General features: G+C 49.1%; 1 protein-coding gene across 7 annotated transcripts in view; it reads right to left on the bottom strand.

Annotated features, from left to right (window-relative positions):
• INPP5B (inositol polyphosphate-5-phosphatase B) overlaps positions 1–6,694 on the bottom strand; it is a 41,318-nt gene extending 34,624 nt beyond the window's left edge. For 4 of the 7 annotated variants that reach the window (XM_015598982.2, XM_015598983.2, XM_025041503.1 and 1 more), the window contains exons 1-6: positions 6,632–6,694; positions 5,861–5,943; positions 4,717–4,811; positions 3,682–3,779; positions 3,504–3,533; positions 2,126–2,236 (exon numbers count right to left, since the gene is read on the bottom strand). In XM_015598982.2, coding sequence (XP_015454468.1) covers positions 2,126–2,236; positions 3,504–3,533; positions 3,682–3,779; positions 4,717–4,811; positions 5,861–5,917 — 391 coding nt within the window. In that variant the 5' untranslated portion in view covers positions 5,918–5,943; positions 6,632–6,694. Of the gene's footprint in view, positions 1–2,125; positions 2,237–3,503; positions 3,534–3,681; positions 3,780–4,716; positions 5,030–5,860; positions 5,944–6,631 lie in introns of all 7 variants that reach the window. The other 3 variants (XM_025041502.1, XM_015598984.2, XM_015598986.2) reach the window with 3 other exon arrangements.
• Between the last annotated feature and the right edge of the window lie 6,739 nt (positions 6,695–13,433).

Genomic DNA, 13,433 nt, shown 5'->3' with positions numbered 1-13,433 from the left:
ATTTTGTGAACACCCAAACTCATTGCTCCCATAGCACTTTCATTCTCATCTGTTTGATCTCTCCAGTCCATTCTCTCTTCCCCATCCCCATTAATTACCAAGCCCTGGTTAAAGTCTCATTTTTTATGCCTGACTATTGCGACACATTCCCATTGATCTCCCCACTCTAGGATCTCTTCTCCAGCACCAGCTGCCAGATGAGCTTTTCTGACCTACAAATCCTGCCTTGTAGTTCCTCCTTTAAAACTCCTAAAGCTCCCACAAGCTAAAGGGCAAAGTCCAAGCTCTTTGTTGGTTATTTAAGACCCTTCATGAGCTGCCTCTCCAGGCCTCTCCTGACTCAGCTTTCTGCACCCTCCTCCTACTGCGAGTTCAGTCCCACCAAATGACCTGCTATTCCCTCCGACTGTCCTTCTTCTCTTGCTGCCTGCCTGGAAAAAAAAATTCATCCTTCAAGTCTCAGATTGGACACCACCTCCCAAATGAAGCCTTCCCTGAGTTGTTTATATGGGACAGGATGACAAGGAGCATAGAAAGCATTAGAGCAAAACTCAAGAGCTCAAGTTCTGGCATAGAATATCTAATCCTGTCTAATCCTGGCTCTATAGTTTACCAGCTATGTACTCAGGCAAGGCACTTCATCTTTCTGAGCCTCAGTTTCCTCATCTGTAAAATGGGAACGTCGATAATACCTACTGTGTAAGGTTGTGGTAAAGAAAATGAGATAATGTGTGAAAAGTTCTTAGAGTGATGTCTAACACACAAGTCAACAATAAACATTACCTAAGATATGAGCACTCTTGTATGGAAGGGGGGAAAGTATTCTGAGCTCCTACTATGCACCATGCACTTTTCATGTGCATTATCTCGTTAATTCCTACAGCTCCATGAGAAAGATATTCTTTACATAGAAAAGTCTACAAAACAAAGGATCAGAGAAATGAGGTGATTTGCTCAAAGTCACACAACTAGGGACCAGCAAAGATAGGTTTTAAATGCAAGGGACTGTGTAGCTTCAAAGTCCAAGCTCTTTGCTGTTATTACTATTATCACCCCTCCAACAACGACTAATTATAATCATAAGTTATCCTTATTAGTTGAAGGTTTGGAGATAAATTTCCCCCTGCTTATAAAATAAACATTAAACTCCTTAACCAGGCAGTCAGAACTCTATAATCTTGTTTTTCCTCCTTTTCCCCACACCCCAGTTTTCATTCAAGGCCAGTCCTGTTCCTGGCACATCATCCCGATGTTCATGCTCCATGATGAGACCATGACAGAAGGAAAGCCCTCCCTTCACTCCTACAGAGACAAGATGTTAGCCTGAAAGGAAACAAGTCACAGTGTTGGGTAAACACCTAAGCCCCAGCACCTGGTGGCTCAAATTTGCATGTTCCATGGCTGATCCTCTGCTCTATACAAATTCTCCTTTACAAATATGCCTGGCTGATTTCCCAGTCTAAACAAATTCTGCCTTAGAGGCTGCTAACCTCTCCTTGCTAAGCCAAAGCTAGACCATTTTCTCAGCTGCAGTGGGGGACAGAGCAGAGTTCAAGGGCAGGAGGGCCTATATGACAGATTTCTCTTAGTTCTAGCTGGCAGAGAGAGGGAAGATGGGACTCTAGAAGCTATTGACTCTGCCAACTTGTAAGAGATTTTGCATCAGAATCACAACTACCCTGTGCAGCGATGCCCAAAGCCAAGAGGACAAAGTGGCCCTGCTAGAATTAAAACTCAGGTCCAAAAACAGAAAAATTGAAAAGCAATCACCATGATCGGCTGGTGGCCTAGGGGCACTGTGGTCACATGACAATAGTTTTAAGAGAGAATATTGACTCTGCCAACTTGTAAGAGATTTTGCATCAGAATCACAACTACCCTGTGCAGCGATGCCCAAAGCCAAGAGGACAAAGTGGCCCTGCTAGAATTAAAACTCAGGTCCAAAAACAGAAAAATTGAAAAGCAATCACCATGATCGGCTGGTGGCCTAGGGGCACTGTGGTCACATGACAATAGTTTTGAGAGCAGAAACTGTGGAGTGTGAGTCCAGAGTATAGAAAATCAACTGATAGTGGGTAGGTCAGTGCCCAGCCAATTCCCCCAGGGAGCTTGGGGTGTTACCTACCTGGACAGGCCCTAGCAACTTCCTGGAGGAACGTCCTGGTGTGTGAACCAAAGGGTAACTGGAATATGAGGCTGAGTTCTGCTGTGTCCAGCTGGACGGTCACATCTGAGCCTGCATAGAAGAGGCCAGAAATGAGCCCTTGACCTTCAGGAGCTGAGGATGGTTGCACCTTAAGGCTGGAGTTCTCTGAATGGAGAATCAGCAGCCCAACCTCCCAAAATCCCTTCGGCCCTTAAGCAATTCACTAAAGGCTGCTGCTGGAGAAATAAGGGCACCCTCTGTACCATCAGTTCCAAATTAACATCATCCTCACTCTATAGAGGGTATGGACCAAGGCTCCAAAACGTCAATAAGGCTTGCCACAGCAGAACTAGACAGAGCTGAAAGAGACAGAGCTGCAAGTTCTCTGACCTGTGTGGTCTATCCCTCTGCAAGTGGAATGAAAAGCACATAGAGGCAGACAAGAGGGGCTGTCCGTCAGTCAGTCTATCCAACTGTGCCAGGCAGGAGCTAGGCACTAGGGAATACCGTGGTGAAGAGAACAGGTGTGGCTTGTCTTCAGGGAGTAGACTATGGATTGTGTCTTGTTCATAGCAGAACCTCAGCCCCTGGCAGCCACATGGAAAGCATCCCAAAACATGTGCTGAACTAATGAGTAACTAGGAGCAGTCTAGCAGAATGATCAAAAGTATGGGCTACAAAGTCTGGGTTCTGAGTTTGAATCCTGGTTCTACCACTTACTAAATTATTTCATTTCTCTGGGCCTCAGTTACCTGGTCCATAAAATGGGGATGAAAACAGTAAAAACCTCACAGAGTTGTTGTAAGGAAAGCACCATATGATGTGTGTAAAGCTCTTGGCATAGTGCCTGGCACAAGATAATTATTGATTAAATATTCATTTCTATTCATATTACTACTACTATAGTCTGACAAAGAGGACAGACATTAAGTAGGTCACTACAAAAAATTAAATCTCTGTGAGTGACAGAGGCAAGGATGAGACAAAGGAATGTGTATCAATGAGATATAATTTCAGGAGCTCAACAAAGGCTTCCTGGAAAAAGTAAAGTGTGAACTGAAGCCCTGAAAGATGCTAAGAGAAAAGAGGTGTGAGAGCTTTCAGGAAGAGGGAACAGCATGTGCAGGGACTTTGTGCTGAGAACCTGTCATGTTTGAGGTGATGGAAGCAATCCAGAGGATTCCAAGCCCAGCAAGCGTGGAAGCGAGTGATAGGAACTGAGGCCAGAGAGGTGGGCAGACTGGACCCTGCAGGGTCTGATGAGGGTATCAGAGGGTGCTCTTACTTCACATCATTTCCTTCTGCAGAGCCTGTACCCCCTTCCCCGACTGGGACCCAGACTGAAAGATCCACTCACCAAGAATGTAGAGTTCACCATCTGGGAACACTGTGGGAAGGAAAATGAAAAGGCCTTAGCTATTGAGCACCGAGTGCCACAGCACTGTCCTTGCTCCCAGTGCCCAACCCCAACAAGGGTAGAAATGACCTGGGGGCCCAGAGCAGGGGGCCTTATCCCACCCAGCCCCTTGTGGCACCTTCTTCCAGCGTAAAATCCCTTGAGACCGGCACTATCTGGTCCAAAGAGACATCATCCCCAGTAATGGCCATCCTCCGGTGCGTATACAGGAAGAGACTGAGGGCAGGAAGCAGAAGTAAGGACCAGACCCACTGGCTGTCTCTCAGGCCCATCACGGTGGCCTTGGGGTGCTCACGCTCCCTCATTGGTCCCTAGGGCTGTGCTGATTGTACCCAGTTCTGCACAATCATCATACCCTCTCTATCCATGGTACCTATTAGAGACTGCGATTTATGGATAGGTCACCAAAGGTGAACTTGTCTCCTTTTGGGGAGACCCTGCTTTGTTAGTAAAACATGTGCTTGATGTATCCATTATACTTTCTAGCACCGCCTGTGGTAGAACAGCACAACCTTAGCCACCACCTTCCCCTCTCTGAACCTCAGTTTCTTCATCTATAAAATGAGGGAGGTGGATTAGAAAATGTCTAAGGTCCCTCCCTGCCAGCTCTGAGATCCTGAGGTTCACATGCTGGCGATGAGACCTTTGACAAGCATTATTATTCTCTCTCTGTTTCTGTGTAATATGTGGATGTTATTGAGTACTTTCTAGTGTTTTAAACACTTTACATGTGATAACTCACTTTAATCTTTAATCTAAGCAAATTGAGGTACACAGGAACAAAACACCTTGCTCAAGACTGTGTGGCTCGAAAGTAACAAAGCCTGTATTTGAACCCAGGCAGTCAGGCCATGAGGCTCAAGATCTGGGCCAGTATGTTAAACTACCTCTTCTCCAGATGGTTGAGGATTATATGAGCTGATATATATGAAGGGCTAAGAATATAGTGTTCATTATAAATTTATAATTAAATCAATTATATTGAAAACAAAGGTTAAAAAATATATAGTGTTCTAAAATATTAACTATCATTAATATAATTATTCTAGAAGATTCAGACTCTGCCCCAGAGGGATGGCTGAAGTCCAGCTGGAAGGTATAGTGAAGACTAACCCCATGGCCCAGATGGGCAAGGAACAAACCCCACACTTACGCATGTTCCTGAACTCCACGTTCTGGGCTGTAGCGCACGAGCCCCAGGAGACGGCTCTCCCTGCTGTCTCCCTCACACAGTACACCTTGTACCGCCTGCTGCTCAGGGTCAAGGGAAACTGAACGAAACAGGAAGCCAGGGCTCTACCAATCCAGCCCACCCCACCTTCCCTGCCCTTCCCTTGCCCACACAGATTTACTGTGTAACCTTGAGCAAGTCGCTTCACCTCTCTGAGCTTGCCCTATCTGCGAAATGGGGATAATAAACCCCAACTTCAAAGGGGGTTGGGTGGAGAACTGCGTAGTTAAAGCACCTGGCAGAAGAGACAAAAAGATTAAAAAATGTGACTAATAAAATGGCAATAACTACATACCTATCAAGAATTACTTTAAATGTAAATGGATTAAATGCACCAAGCAAAAGACGCAGGATAAGGAAACAAGACTCACTTGTCCATCAACAGACAATTGGATAAAGAAGATATGGTACATATATACAATGGAATATTACTCGTCCTTAAAATAGAATGAAATTTTACCATTTGGACAAACATAGATGGACATAGAGGATGTTATCCTAAGTGAAATAAGTCAGAGAAAGACAAATACCACATGATTTCACTTATATGTGGAATCTAAAAATCAAAATAAACAAACAAACAAAACAGAAACAAACTCATAGATACCGAGAACAAAATGGTGGTTGTCAGGTGGGAGTGAGTTTGAGGGGCTGGTAAAAAAGATGAAGGAATTAAGAAGTACGAATTGGTAGTTACATGAGAAAGAAAAATACAACATAGGGAATATAGTCAATAATGTTGTAATAACTATGTATGGTGTTAGGGGTTACTAGACTTATTGGGGAGGCATAGCCCCAATAAGTAAGTTATATAAATGTCTAACCACTATGCTATACACCTGACACTAACATATCATTAAATGTCAACTGTAATTAAAAAAGAAAAAAGAAAAAGAACACCTAGCAGAGAGTTTAGTACTGAGTAAGTACTTAGTTAATAGTGGTTTCCTTCTACACTGATGGCACAGAAAGAGGGAGAGCAGATAGACACATAGACACATTCCATTCCACTTCTCAAGGCCAGAGGAGGCTCAGGGGCTGGGAAGCTCAGCTCTGGGAAGGATATAATGATGCAATATTCCCTCTCAGCCAGAGTCTCCTGGATCGCCACGGACTGGTCCATGCTGGCCCTCGCTGAGCAGACCCACCCTGGGGGGCAGTGCAGATGGGAGCCCCCTTTGGTCAACAAGTTACCCAGGTAGTGATAGAGCTGCCTCAGAGGGCTAGGGTCAGGGAAGAGGGGGCTTTGTGCAAGGAGAAGGTAAAAGAGGCCTGACCCTCTTCCTCCCTAGAATGGGCCTTGTAAAGTTTTTTGTAAAGAGGAGCTGACTCTGCCCCTGGTAGGATGTACAATTTGTTGTATCATCTCTTGTCTAGGAGAGTGTCCCGTTGTTCCTGAGTGGTGTCCAGTCTACCTGTGGGAAGCGGGGTGTCTGGTTCCATTAATGGAGAGAGGGACACGTTCTCATTGCTCCGGGGACAGGGCTATGCCTCCCTTTCAGAGAGCAGTATTAGTTCTGCGGGCACCTCTCTGGGAAGTGTCAGTGGTGTGTCTGCATGGGGTTTGGGGAGCATCCTGTTACTCCCAGGAAGGGAGGGTCTCATTCTGGACAAGAACCCCAGTTTTGTTCCTCTTTCTTTGAAGACAGGAAAAGTGTCCCATTGCTCCCTGGCTCCCACCCCAGCCCAGCAGGCCCCATTGCATCAGCCGCAGGCCAAGGGGGGCGTCCGGTTCCGCAGGCGCAGGACAGAGGTCTCAGCCCTCAGCTGGCTCCCTCCCTCCTGCCCAGCCCTGTCCTGGCTTCTCTGCTCCCAGCCCCCTGTCATTGCCACCTACCTCCTGAGCTGTCACCGCTGGACACCCCGGTCCCTGGCCACCAATGACTACATTTCCCAGCCTCCCCTGCGCACAATGGTCATTCAGCCTTCAAGTCCCAGCATGCCTACGCCAAACATGGGGGGCTCCCCCCGCCCCTATTAACTCCTTAGGTCCTGGGGTGCACTGAGCTGCCTGTTCCAAAAAAGTTTTCCTAATGAATGCCCTAACCTCCACCTCTGATCCTCTAAGTCATGAGGCCAGATTTACCCTCCCAGGGCCGGGAAGGAAGACAGTCATGTCTGCCTCAAGAGAAAAAATAATGCATTTTTATTTTCTCCTCAATTCCTTTTTTAACTCCTCTCATTCATGTGGGCCAACTCTGGCCTCTGCTAGAACTCTTCCTCCCCAAATAAGTACCCTGTACTAGCTTAAAGGGGGAACAACACTATGAAGAACCATTATCCACTTTCTAGCTGGAGAAACTGATGCTCAGAGAGATTCCCCAATTTGACCAAGGCCCTGCAGCTAGCAAGTGCAAAATTGGGCCTCAACTGATTAAGTCTGACTCCAACTTCTATGCCACTGGCCAGACACCGGTACATGCTGCCTGTTATTTCTTCCCTTAGCTTCACGTGTACGTGTATGATGTATGTATGACATATGATGGGGAACACCCAACCTGTCTGCCTCATGGAGCGGTATGAGAATAGGTGTGAATGCACTTTGTAAAGGGTGTGACACTGTTCCTATGCTGGGCTGTGCTGAGTCCCAGTTCTCTCTTCTTCTCCTCCGGAAACAGTGCCCTTTATTGTTCCCAAGCCCCATCCCCTGATTCACCGAGCCATGTACAATTGGGCAAGACCTTTCTCTTTTTGGGCCTCAATTCCCCATCTAAGATGAAGAGGTTGCTCTAGATGGACAAAAAAGGGCGAGCTCAGATAAGAGAGTCCAGTACTGGTCTCTCAGCCTATTGGCCATTTCACTAAGCTGTACCCTCCCTGAGGACGGGACTATGTCTTTTCCTTACCACCCCGGCACAGTCAGCCCTCATGTTTATTGAATTATTAAATTAATGAATTATCATAATGACTACACCTGCCCTCAAGCTTTGACTCAAACTGAAGGGACTGTGCTGGGGAAGGAGTAACGCTATAACTTCTAACCAGTGCCTCTTCTTCCTTCCCTAAGCTGGGAGTTGCTGCCCTGACGACTTTATATGAAGTTCAACTTTGTATATATAAACCTGTTCCAGAAACAACCATCACCTTCTTCCCAATCTTTTCCTTTTCCTGGAACAACCACGGCACAAATGAATATCAAGTTTATTTGAATTTGGTTTCAGAATCATGTGGAGGATGAGGGGAAAGGGGATTGATACAGACCCTTAGAGGTAAATGGGTTGGGTGTCACTGCAGGAAAGTGGGGGAACCCCAATCCCAGCCCCACGCTTTAATGTCAAAGGCTTGGGAGGAGGGTATGGGAAAAATGGATGGGGCCAGGCTCTTTTTATAATCTTTCCCTTGCAGAACTTTTGGGTCTTCCCACTCGATGAGGGTCAGGCAGGAAAAAAAAAAATTGTTCTGTTTTTTCGGATAAACCCCAGCCTCTCCTTGGGATTGGGGCTAAGGCCCTGACTTCTTAGAGGACACAATGGTTAGGCCTGGGTCCTGGGAGAGAGAAAGGGGGAGCGGAGAGCCCAGACAAAATAAACCCCTTTTAGTAAAGATACGGCTATAGGAATCAGAGCTGGGGGTGGGCCTGGGGGCTTGCTGGATGCTGCTCCCCGATTCAGCTGGGCTCAGCTAGGGGAGCAGGAATAGGAGCAGGGCAGAGTTGAGGAGCAGCATCGCCCCAACCAGGGACCAGTACAGGGGGTTCCTGGTGGCCCCTGGGGCTGCTTGGTTGAAGTGGAGGTTCCCATCCAGCTGGAGGCAGCTGCCTGAGGTTGAGGCTTGGCAGCACTCCTGGAAGCAGGACTGAGTCACAGCCCCATAACACCTGTGGATCCCTGCCATACAGGCCTGGCTGCAACCCGCAGTGTAGCCTGAGCTGAAGCGTTTCAGCTGCAAGAAGAGATGGAACCATTCATCTCCCAGGCCCCTTTCCCCAACTCACGGAAGCAGAAAGTGTTAAGTGGGCCATGGCTGAGCTGAACCTCTCTGGATCCCCAGCTCCCACCCCATGAAGTTAGCCAGCCAGTCTCCAGAGGGCATACAATGTGATTAGTAACAATGGGGCATGTCATGGAGACTTAGAAAATTCCAGCATAATGCAGAGTTGAGAGGGCCAAGCATGCTAGACCCCAGGCAACCTGCCTCCCAGAGGTCTAGCTCCAGACAGATTTATCTGCTGACCTACTCTGCCCAGGCAGAAGGAGAAAGGCCTGCAGTTCTGTAGGACAGCACCCCAATCCTTGGAGCACTCTGGGGGCCCACCTCACAGAAGTCCACGCCAACAGGGCACAAGGCCACAGCTTTCTGACCTTTGAAGCAATTACTGCCTTGGCAGGAAAAGGTGGCACAGATTTTCTTCTGGAAGAGAAAGTGGAAGGAAGGTTGAGGGGTGGGGAGCTGTTCAGACTGAACAGGCACTGAATGCCAGACAGAAGCGAGGCTGGAGCCTCATCATGCCTACCCCACTGGCTCCAGCCACCGCACAATATCCATCCCTGCCTCCACCTCCCAGAGCAGACAGGTGTGAAAGAGACACTCACATTTCTCACAAAGGCTGGTGGAGTGAGAACCAGCTTGTCCTCTTGGATGGTCAGGTGGCCTAGACCTAAAGGCAGGGCAGGGTTGCCTGGGGGAAGTGCTGTAACACCTCGGCTGCGGGGCAATTCCTCTGCAAAGTCCAGCCTCCGTCCCAAGGGAGGGCATCTTGTGTGTGGGACAGTCACAACCTGAAACTTTCCCCTATGCTACCACCCTAGACAAGCACAGGAGATTGTTCTGGCTGCCTTAAAGCTTGGGGGTGCCGGGGGGGTGGGAAGGGGTGGAAGGGAGCGCTGGCTAAGAAGGCCTGGGGAAAGGTGGGAGTTAGGAAAGAGAATCTAGTAGGGGGTAGAACACTGAAGGTAGAAAGCTCAGACTTGGAGAGTCAGTAGGATAGACCACAAAGATAAGGGTCAGCCTGGAAACGTTTAGAGGTTAGGGTGTTGACAGAAGTTGAGAAGTTGGCAAAAACTGAGCTCAGATTTGAGGACCTGTGAAAAGGTGGGATTCAGAGCTGAGGGTTAGTGAGCAGGCAAGGCTCAGGGCTGGGGAGAGATGTGGTGGGGCTCAGAGCTTATGGGGCCCATGGGAGCAGGAGTCAGAGTGGGGGCTCGGAGTTGGAGGGCAATGGAGGATAGGCTCGGAGCTGCGGGTAGTGGGACTGTCTCACCGGAGTCCAACTCATCGAGCACCAGGCAGAGTGGGCTGCCACTGCAGCACTGCAGAGAGCAGGGTCCTAGGCTGAGGGCCGAGTTGTTGGCCAGTAGGCAAGGGCTGAAATCGGTTCCAATTTCCCCCTCACACCTGGAGCTGCACCGGGCCATGTAGTGAGCAGCAGTGAGTTGAATCAGCTGCGTAAACAGAGTGCCAGAGAGTCCAGGAGGATGGGGATGGGGAGTCGAGATACAGTCCTGGGCTGTATCTTGAGATCTCCCAGCATCTCAAACACTGACTCCTCTCCCTCCTGCTTCAGTGTCTCTCTCCCAGCACCTTCCTGTATGTACCTGAATGTCAGCCCCACTTCCAATGGCACCCTCCCAACCCCTGCAGCAGCCCCTCGTGGTGGCCTCCCACCTGGGGCCCCACATTAGCCCCACGCCACACCTCACAATGGTGCTCCCCAGGTTCACACTCTGCTATTTGGTTGGCGAACTCTGCTTCCTGGTAGCACATCTCTCCGAAGCAGTGGAAGCTGTGGCATATCTGTGGAAGGGTTTGAACACCATGGCCTCATTCCCATAGCTAAAGGGATCCAGGAGGCTCTATTTCTTCATACGCTGCTTACCTGGGCAGGAGCAGGGGTCAGCTGACATCTGGCCAGGTTCTGGGCTACCAGTAATATCAGCAGGACTGGTAAGAGGAAAAAGAGAGAAGGGATCACTGCAGAGAGTAACCAGCTCAAGGGTTACAGGTCAAGGAAAGGTCAGGCAGTGGTTAAGTGGAAGAGGTCATGAGGTCAGGGCAAAGAAGGGGCAGATCTAGGGTCCAGCAATAGTCATGGGTTAGGGTTGATCACAGAGTCTAGGAAAGGCTGGGATTCCTGGGCTGAGGACATCTACCTCTGAGCAGAGCAGCCCTGTGGCTACTATTGGCCACAGACATCTTCTGTCGAGGTGCTGCAGGAGCTGGAGAGAGTGAATGGCAGGTCCTGGGCAGCCCAAGTGAGGGCTGCAAACAGAGAGTCCCATTATTACACTACGCAGATGAGTAAATTGAGGCTGGGGAGCAGGGGAGATCAACCCACAGGGAAAAAAAGGGCCCCAGGGGCAGAGCTTTTGCTTCCTACAAGTCATACTGTCAGTGACATTAAAATGGCAGGTACAATGGGGCCTCCAACCTAGTGACAGCCCCTCTGAGAGGGAAAGTTATTGGCCTGGCAACAGCAGCAGCCCAGAGAGACAGAGCTGGAACAGGTGCAGTGACAGGAAATAAACATTGGTGCCACTGATCTGGCCTCATTTGCCTCTAACATCGGAAGGTGCCAAGGGTGGAGGGTGGGGGGTAACAGCTGGCCCAGGGCAAGGAAACCCTGGCTCACAGAGAGGGTCAGAAGTCAGGGCTCACCTTGTCCAGGTTCTTCAGGTTCAGACCCCACTCTGTTCCCAAATCAGAGATGAGCCAAAGGAAAGAGGTAGCTCTCAGACCCTGGATATCTGGATCCTGGCTCTTCCCCCAGGACTGGGGCATCAGAACTGTAAAGGTCTACTAAGCCTGGTTCAGGTTTTTCCATGCAAGGTAGAATACTGCTGGAGATGAGAAGTGCATTCTCATCTTCCCACCCAACCCTGGGAGGCTGCACACAACCCAGCCCCCAACATTTCCAGGGCATGTTTCCTTATCTTCAGGGCTATACTCCTCCATTAGCCCTTGGATGTGTCTCTCAGGTGATGGCTAGAGCTAGGACCCTCTCTGGGCTGGGCCCCTTCTGGCTGTAGTCTTTAATGCACAAATGGGGGCAATGCTCAGGATCCAGGGTGCTGAGGTGAGGCAGGATAGGACCCCTTAGCAATAGGGGCTACTTCTTTCTCTACTCTTCCTCCTCCTTACCACCAGGAGCCTCAACCTCTCCGCTGTTCTCTCCAACACTACACTCAAGAAGCAGCTTTCGTCCAGTCAGCAACTCTCCAAGGGGACCTCCATCTCCAAGATGAGCAGGTTAAGAGAAGGTCCGTGTGTCCTTATGAAAGGAAGGGTCCAAGCCTCCCACACAAGTCCCTCTTCCTCCTCCCTGGTTTAGGTAGATGAGGCTGCCGGGACAGCTCAGGAGTGGGAGGGGGCCAAATAGACACTCAACAGAATCAGAAAGCCAGCAAAGCCTTGATTGTTATCTCCTAGTCTGTATTAGTCTTGGCTCCTTGCCCATCTACTTTAGTTTGTGCCCCTCTCCATGGCTGGAGAGAATATTCTCAATATTCCCTGTGCCCCATTCCCTCCAAGCTGTAGACCTACCTGCACACCCGTAGGTGCAGAGGGCAGAGAGTGTGTGTGCATGAGTCAGGGAGGCTGCAAATGCAGCCCCCGGAAGCTGGCAGCTGCTCCTCCTCCCCTCCAATCATTTGCCAGCTCTGGGAATTCTCTGTGATGTTGCTGCCACTGGGGACACACAGGGGTTACAGGCAAAAAAGGAAGCACAGCCAATGTCTAGACTGTAGCTAGAGGGAGAAAATAAAGCCAACTGACAGCTTAGGCAAATCGAAGGACCCCCATCCCCACATCCCACTGGGACGTGCTTTGTATAGTTCAGAAACATGGCAGGTAGAGAGGGCTCTCAGAAGAGATCAGAGGAGTGGCGGGGCGGGGCGGGGCGGGGGGAGTGTCCTCTCAGAGCCTGCCTGGAATGGGAGAACTGTCTAGCAACTAGTGGAAACGGTAGCGTGGGAAGAAGTCACAGGCCCATTCCTGCCACAAGAACGCTGAGGTGAGGCTACTGGCAGGACTTGATGGATGAGGTGGGGAGAGGCAATATCATTCCAAGGATAAAAAATAATAATAATAATAAAGGAGGAAGAAAAACCTAAGAACTTTGTGTGCCTCTCACTCTCCCAACACATCAGTTACTTTTGGGGTGCTCCCTTTGTAGAGTGTTCCAGGCAGAGAACAGAAAGTGGAGGGAGGGATGACTGGTTGAGGCTGGACACAGATTTATTCACTTTCCTCTCAGAGGTAGGGAGCGAGGAGACTCCTGCTCCTGGGAAGGTCATTCCAGGATCGGCCCCTGGGTTCAGCAACACCAATCTGGGGATCAGTCCCAGATTGGGTTCTCCCCAGATGCTTTTTGCCTGGAGTGGGAGTAGCAGATGGAGTCCTGCAGCTTCTCTGATGGGGTAGCTTTCCTCCTTGAAGAGTGAACTGAATCATCTATTCTCAGTAGGAAGCACCCTGGCAGAGGTTCAGACTCCACATCTAAAGGAGAGATTCTTATAAGACTCAGGAACCAAAGATGGACTTCTGGAGATTCATGAACCCCTAAAATTGTGTGTAGAAATATCTATGCACATCTATCTTCCTAGGGAGAAAGTCCACAGTTATCTTTGTATTTCTAGAGGAATCTATGATCCTAAAAAGATTAAGAACTACTGATCTAAACCAAGAAAATGCACCTCCACTCT

The sequence above is a fragment of the Pteropus alecto genome, unplaced genomic scaffold (genome assembly GCF_000325575.1).
Source record: "Pteropus alecto unplaced genomic scaffold, ASM32557v1 scaffold39, whole genome shotgun sequence".
Classification (NCBI taxonomy): domain Eukaryota; kingdom Metazoa; phylum Chordata; class Mammalia; order Chiroptera; family Pteropodidae; genus Pteropus; species Pteropus alecto.
Note: the sequence above shows the minus strand (reverse complement) of the source record. Positions and strands in the feature narration are given on the sequence as shown.